This window comes from Myotis brandtii, unplaced genomic scaffold (genome assembly GCF_000412655.1).
Source record: "Myotis brandtii unplaced genomic scaffold, ASM41265v1 scaffold141, whole genome shotgun sequence".
Lineage (NCBI taxonomy): Eukaryota > Metazoa > Chordata > Mammalia > Chiroptera > Vespertilionidae > Myotis > Myotis brandtii.
The window spans coordinates 777563-785267 of record NW_005355037.1 but is presented as its reverse complement, the minus strand read 5'-3'; the positions used below and the strand labels follow the sequence as shown (position 1 = coordinate 785267).

General features: G+C 33.8%; 1 protein-coding gene and 1 long non-coding RNA gene across 5 annotated transcripts in view; one reads left to right on the top strand and one right to left on the bottom strand.

Annotated features, from left to right (window-relative positions):
* The window catches only part of SLC6A15 (solute carrier family 6 (neutral amino acid transporter), member 15), a 44665-nt gene that overhangs the window by 22190 nt on the left and 14770 nt on the right, over positions 1 to 7705 (bottom strand). For all 4 annotated transcript variants that reach the window (XM_005860853.2, XM_005860854.2, XM_005860856.2 and 1 more), the window contains exons 3-5: positions 4882 to 5039; positions 4392 to 4518; positions 3058 to 3239 (exon numbers count right to left, since the gene is read on the bottom strand). In XM_005860853.2, the coding sequence (XP_005860915.1) occupies positions 3058 to 3239; positions 4392 to 4518; positions 4882 to 5039 (467 nt within the window). The remainder of the gene's footprint in view (positions 1 to 3057; positions 3240 to 4391; positions 4519 to 4881; positions 5040 to 7705) is intronic.
* The window catches only part of LOC106725181, a 23479-nt gene that overhangs the window by 4330 nt on the left and 11444 nt on the right, over positions 1 to 7705 (top strand). The gene's annotated exons all lie outside the window — the stretch shown is intronic.

The following is a 7705-nucleotide window of genomic DNA, read 5'->3' as shown; positions in this document are numbered from 1 at the left end:
CAGCCTGGGTGAGGGACTGATGGCTGTTTGCAGGCTGGCCACGGCCTCCAGCCACCCAAGCTCCCAGTGGAGGCTGGCTGGAAGCAGGTATCTGGGATTTATTTGTCTTCTATAATTGAAACTTTGTTGCCACGAGCAAAGGCAACAGCCAGCTCAGGGTAGGCGGGAAGCTTGGCTTCCTCCATCTCCCAGGCAACCAAGCCTCCTGCTTGCTCCAGCTCCGTGGCTGCCGGCCGCCATCTTGGTTGGGTTAATTTGCATATAGTCGCTATGATTGGCTGGTGGGCGTGGCTTGAGTCATAGCAAAGGTATGGTCAATTAGCATCTTTGTCTTTTATTAGTGTAGATGCAAATCACCTGACTGATAGAAAGATTTACACATGCTAATGTACACCAAGTCCTTAGCATAGTAGTAGGAAATAATGGCAAAGTAGTACTGGCCAAAAAGTATTAACTTAGAGTTAGAAGAAAAATTAGAACCTCTCATTTGCATACTTCATCTTGGGGCAGGTATCCCCTTAACAGAGACCGTAACAAAGGGACATGCTCACACTCACTGAGAGAACTCGTTTCCTTGTTATCAGGCTTGATTCCTGAAAAGTCTTCCTTTATTTGAGGATGTATCACTACCCCACCATTCTCCGTAATTCACACTATTTGACCATAGTTCTGTTCTCTGTAGCACAGATTAAGCCTTATTCTTCTTTTTATTCAGCGAGGTGAAGATTGCGATCACAGGGTTGAAATTTCTCTCCACAATACAGGGAGAAATAAAGATTTCAGTAAAATCCAGTATTACAGGCATGGATCAGCTGAGGTGTGCCTACTGGCCCAAAGGAGACTGACATTATCATACTCTTCTTTTATCTCATGAAGTTTCTAGTCAGTCCTTGTGGTGTGTGTCTGTGTGTGTGTGTGTGTGTGTGTTGACAAAGCCTAATGCAAGTTGACTCACATTCTTCTTTTAACTGCTAAATTCTCTAAATGGTATTTTCATATACTACCTTTAAACCATATTGCCCATAAATTATGTTTCTCTATCCTGTACTTGTGTGATTATTTATTTGGGGGCTCTTTTTGTTTCACAGGCAAACAGAGAGCTTTATATTTATCCCTGGCACACATTTCTCTATTAAGTTTAACTTGTTTCAGACTGAGGAATTATAACAATTTCAATTTTCATATCTTTGCTCAAATTACAGCTTTTTCCTCATCTGTGACTACTGAATACTTTATTCAAATATTGCCCCAAAGCCACTGAAACCTTCTAATTTAAATAATAAATTATATATGATATATAAGTTTATATTAAAATTTTCTAAAGTTATATTGTATGAATAAGAAAAATAACCACAAAATTTTGTGATAAGAAAAGGATGAATTTTTTAAAAAAAATAATGATAAGACACACTCAGATTAAGAAGAAACAAAATGTGGCAGTAAGACTCAAGCACAAAGAATTTTTTTACTTCTCTGGCTAACCACTTTTGGTTCTCTTTCTACCAAATGACATTATCTTAAGAAACATGTAAATGTGCTTAGATGTGACTTAAGAATCTATTCCTTTATTTGAAATATGACTGCAATGTGTCTCAGAATGGTAGAAGACACCAAATTGAACCAATTAATTGAACTTATTTCATTGTATATTGACACTCAGAAAAAGATGAAAAGATATTTAGATGTGTTATTTATCACATTGATTTTTCCAAAGGAAAAATGGTGTGGGAGTTCCAGCAGGAAGGTAAATATGAAATTAGTTGTGATTTACAAGTTAAAATCATCAAACATTTTTAATTTAAGATGAAGTAACAGGAAGCAAAGATGAATTACGTAGACTTCTGACCTAAAAATGTTAACTATATGATGTAAAAAAATATGGCAGTGAGAGGCATTATAGGGTTGCAATTAAATAATATGGGCTCTAGATTTACACAGAGCTGAGTTTTACTCCAGGTAGCAATTACTAGCCACGATTCTTTAGGGAAATTACCTAATTTCTCAAAATTATTTTATATCTATAAAGAAGGCCTGAGAATAGTAATTACTTCTTAGAGTTTTCTTTAGAATTCAATGGGATAAAATATATAAAGTACCTGTCACACTTCCTAGAGCAAAAAGCACTTGCAATAAATATTGGCTTCTGCCTGATCATTGTGGGAATCACCTTCACTATCATCATTTATTACTACTACTACTATTATCTCCACTTCTACTAGTATATGCTGGTGATTGGTAATATATTAGCCTGGAAAGATATACAATCAGATCTATGCTTTGGAAAGAAAAAAAAATATTAGAGATAGATTATTAAAGGCAAAGAAGAATCAATCATAAATTCTTGCTAGGTCCATCCAAGAGATATAAGAGCATTAAAACAATGACAGTAATAATAAAAAAATGCAATATGAAAGCAAAAGAGTGAATAACAATTACTTTACTAATGTATTCTTAAAAAAAAAGAATTCTAAGTTTCTAGAATTCACTTCATGTCTTTTTCAACCACAGCCACTTAACATTTTCCATTTGCACTGGAAGGCATGCCCTTTAGTCTTTTAGATTTACTCTGAGTGGGTTGTTGAGATTATCATAATAATTTATAATTTACCTAGTGCTGCTCAGATCTTTAAGAAACCCTCCACACTAGAGACCATATTAAAATATCTTATGCAAGCATTCCTTAGAATAACTACAATATAGAAAAATGAATGATATAAGACAACTAAAATGAAAAATTTCTTTATTCTACCACTTTCCCCGATTTCCATGTTTGGAACTGACTGATAATCAGAGAATCAAAATATTAGGGTAAACTCAATAAATAGAAAAAAATGGTATTGACAAAAAATTTCAAAACTCTTGATGAAATAAAAGATTATAAATTACTTTATATTTCAGTATAAAACACTTATCTCTTTGCTTATGTCGTTTTATTAATGTAAACATATCGTAAAAGCACCACTTTTTATCAATCTTTAATTAACTACGTAGAACAAAGTGCTACTTGCAATTTGCCCACAGAGATTGCAGAATCAGGAGGGTCTCTAACACACTAACTTTTTCAGAAGACTGAATGCCTTTGATCATAGCGAAGCAAACCATGGCCCAGGCAACCAGCAAGCTGATGGTCATCTTCCAGTTTAAGCCCCCACCTTCAGAAATGGAACTGGAAATATCCAGTGCTTTTCTGTACCAGTAATAGGTGGTGTCAGAACTTTTTTCACATTCTGGCTCTACCACTGTAGAAAGAAAGATAACACAGTAATTTCAGATTATAAAGAGTAATAAGAATTTTTTCCCAATAAGCCTATAAATCAATTCTCAACATTTTCTAGAAAAGTATTACTATTCTACAGAAGCATTTAAATTCACAATAAAAACTCAACTGCAGAAGAAGTGAAATATCAACAGACATGTATCCTCTTTGATATTTCTTATCATACAATTATTAATAAAAACACATGAACTTTTTATCAAAGTAATGAAAACATATCAAATTTATAGTCCCTTCCACTCCCAGAATTATCTTACTGGGGCACAGCTGTCAAATGCACGGGTGGCTGACCATATGTGACTTTTGCAATAAGCTAGCCCGAAATGACCTGTGTTGTAATATACAATACAAAGAAAATTTTGGAGACTTAATATGAGAAATATAATGCAAATTATTACATTAATAACTTTATATTAATTATACGTTGAAATGTTAACATTTTTGGATACATAGGATTAAATAAAATATTTCACCTGTTTATTGTTAAATTGTGGCTACAAGAAAATTTTAGGCATATTCTATATTTACTTGACATCATTATAAGGAAATGTTCTTTATTATATTCTAGGATATAAAAATAAATGATAGAAAAACTATGAAATAAAAACAATTACTTCAATAGTACTTTTTTTTGTCCTTTGTTTTATTTTAACAAAAACTATAAGGCATCAAAAGAGGTGTACAAAATTAAAGGCTGTCAAAGTTAACAATATTTCACCCTAATATCATGGGGCACAACAAAACGACTCGAGAAGGAGAATGTAGTCAATAATATTGTGAAAGGTTTGCACAGTAACAGATGATTACTAGAATTAGTGGGGTTATTACATTGTAACTTATAGAGATATCAAGTCACCACATTGTACACCTGAAACTATTATAACTACTAATATATTGTACACCAACTATGCTTAACTGAGAAGAAGTAACTTGGGAAGAGCTAGTAAACTTAGATGGTGCCCAAGTTCTATCTCTCTGAGTATGGCAATCCTAAATGTGAGGAAAGTTGTTATGATAGTAATTTTTTTCTACATTATTTTTAAAAGTCTTGAAAGCTCATTCCTTTACCAACTTTATAATCATTAAATATAAAAACATTATATTGGCCATGTCTTACAAGTATGTGTAGCATTTTTCACCAAAGGACAGTTATCCCAAGGTAGAGGAAACTGAAAAGACTGAGAAAAATAAAACACACTCCAGCCAATGATGACATTGTAGTAGAAAGCCACAAACAAGCTCACCTGCAAAATAAAATAATGTGGTAACATTAAACCTCTGATGCCCCTTCCTTTGAAACAATGAGATGATATGTATATGACCCCATTTAACATTTTTAAAATCTTATTCATTTTATTTTCATTTAAAACACATTATCTTTTCTGGAAAAAAAAGTCTCTCACAGGTCTTAAGAACATGCATTAATAAGATTGAACTATATTAATATACTTCATCTTGTTTTGTATATTAGTAAAATCTCCTATCGTGTTTTTTAAAAGATAATTAAACAGTTCAGTAGAAATACATAAATATTTTATTTAAATACAAATAATATAAATCCAAACATAATAAAAATTTTATGGCATATACTATATCAGGAAACTTACTACACAACTTGTAAATCCAATACCACCCAATTTAGGGCTTATGTAATTCCACACACCAATGCTTCCTCGTCGAATTCTTTGCCCCAGAGCAAGTTCCAGAAAAAAAAGTGGAATACCTACTATCATAAGCAATATAAAAAATGGCAAAAGATATGCACCTACAGAAACAAGAACAAATAAAATAGATTATATTTTTAGCAGTCACAGTAGAGAATACACTAATTCTCATTATCTCATAAAAGATGATATTTGAACTTCTATATATAATAAGTATAAAGGACTTTAAAGAAAATGCAATTTCATTACTTTAAACTTTCTAGTATTTGAAACCTCAATTTGTCTGCTACAAAGAATTTCTGATAAAAAATAATTATGATAAAAGTAAGTATATCAATGAATAGCTTGGTTTCATTTTAATGAAAGGGTAAACAACTTAATTTTCCATAAAAATAATTGACTCCTTAACATTATTTTCTCAAGTAGGTTTCACAAACTCATGAAATCTTTTTTTTAAAAAAAATATATTTTTATTGGTTTCAGTGAGGAAGAGAGAAGGAGAGAGAGATATAAACATCAATGATGACAGAGAATCAATGATTGGCTGCCTTCTGCATGCCCCCCACAGGGGATTGAGCCTGCAACCTGGGCATGTGCCCTGACCAGGGATGGAATCATGACCTCCTGTTTCATAGGTTGACACTCAAACACTGAGCCACACCAGCCAGGCATCATAAAAATCTTATTCATACAATATTTATGAAGTATTTTATTAAATTTTGTTCAAATTCATCTATTGATATAAATCATGTACTGCAAATCAGATAAATTAAAATGAATGAAATTTTATATTACTAAAACTGACTTTTCTTCTTAAATAACAACAAAAGAGAAGAAATGGCTGCTTCAAATAAAAATATAAAAAATAAAATAACCTCTAACACAGAGAAATGTCATTTTCCCTATATATACTTCATATAAAAAGTACACTTTAGGAAACAAGCAATTTTTTATTTTCCAAAATTCTGTGATGGGGTGGTGAGATTGACAGAAACAAAGACATTTCATATCTATACTAATAAAAGCTTAGGGGGCCTTCACACATGATGTTGTCACAAGATGGCCACGCGCACAGTGGTGGTGGGGCCTGGCGGCCGCTCTGCATAACACAGAGGAGGCCAGTTCCGTCATCTCTGACGTCATCACAAGATGGCCACCACAAGATGGCCACCATCTATACTATCTATACTAATAAAAGCTTAGGTGGCCTTCACACATGATGTTGTCACAAGATGGCCACGTGCACAGTGGTGGTGGGGCCTGGCGGCCGCTCCGCATAGCACAGAGGAGGCCAGTTCCGTCATCTCCGCCACCTCGCACAGAGGAGGTGGGTCCCAGCAGAGGAGGCGGGTTGTGACAGTGGAGGGCAGTTGGGGGAGATCGGGCCGGCAGGGGAGCAGTTAGGGGGTGATCAGGCAAGCAGGCAGGCAAGCAGTTAGGAGCCAGCAGTCCCAGATTGTGAGAGGAATGTCCATAGGGTCCCCAGATTGGAGAGAGTGCAGGCCAGGCTGAGGGACACTGCCCCCCCCCCGCCCTGCATGAATTTTGTGCACCGGGCCACTAGTCTATTATAAAATATATGCTATTATCCTTTTAGTAGAGTTTCTATGCTTAAAAAATATGCTACAGCTAAATCGCAAATTAAGATATATATAAATAGTGATTTTTAAATGTAACATTTGACAAAGTTAATATTAGACTGTTAATTGATAAAGTTAAATGTGAAACCTATACTCACTTCTACATGAGAATATGTATACAAATCATTCCTTAAATAACCTGTAAGACCTACATTCAAATTTCTTATTGGAGTTTTGTCCAACCAGATACTGTCAGGTGAGTTATGCAATCAATTGTACCAATTCCCTTTTTAAATAAAAGGCCATTTATTACATCTTCCAATTTTTAAAAATGTTAAGTTGTATTAAATACATTTAGGAAGCTGTACAAATTGTTCAGGTATTCAGATGAAGAGTTAAATATTAATATTTTTTCAAATTATTTATCTCAGTATTTATCTAATGCTGAAATAATGACCATATGCAAGAATTTTCCCTAATACAGTGGTCAATGATCTTTACTGTATTATGGCTGACTTTTAGTCTTTCGGACTTGAATTGATTGTTCAAAGGAATAAATAATGTAAAGCATGGATGCATAGCTTATAAAACAGAACTACCAAATTTCTAATTCTAAAATTATTTGTAACATTCAGACACTAATAACCTGAAAATGTTTCCAAAAGAAATGAAAGTGCATTTTAACACCTGCATCAAATCCTAGAATATGAATGGGTTTATGTGTGAGTGAATGACCAGGGGAGAAAAAAAGAGAATTAATTAAGACTGGACTCATTGGAAATCTTTCCTCAGTTATGTATGCAAGACATTATATTAGATACTTAGCTTTTTTCTCTAACTCTAATCTAATATTAAAGATATTAGATTATTTTAATCTAATATTAAAAATAGTCATGGCTAAAATATGACTATTTACCATTTGTCAGGTACATGTAGTTAGTTACTCATTTATTCCTTATAAGAATCCAATGGGTAAGTGCCATAAGTACTATTATTTTCCTCATTTTATAGGTGTGGGAAATAAGCAAGAAAAAGTACAATAACTTATAAAAGATCACATGGCTAGTGTCCGAAAGAGCTCCAGTGGTTGGCAAACTGCAGCTCGAGAGCCACATGCGGCTCTTTGGCCCCTTGAGCGTGGCTCTTCCACAAAATACTGACTTCTGCGCATGGGGAACGAAGTTTCA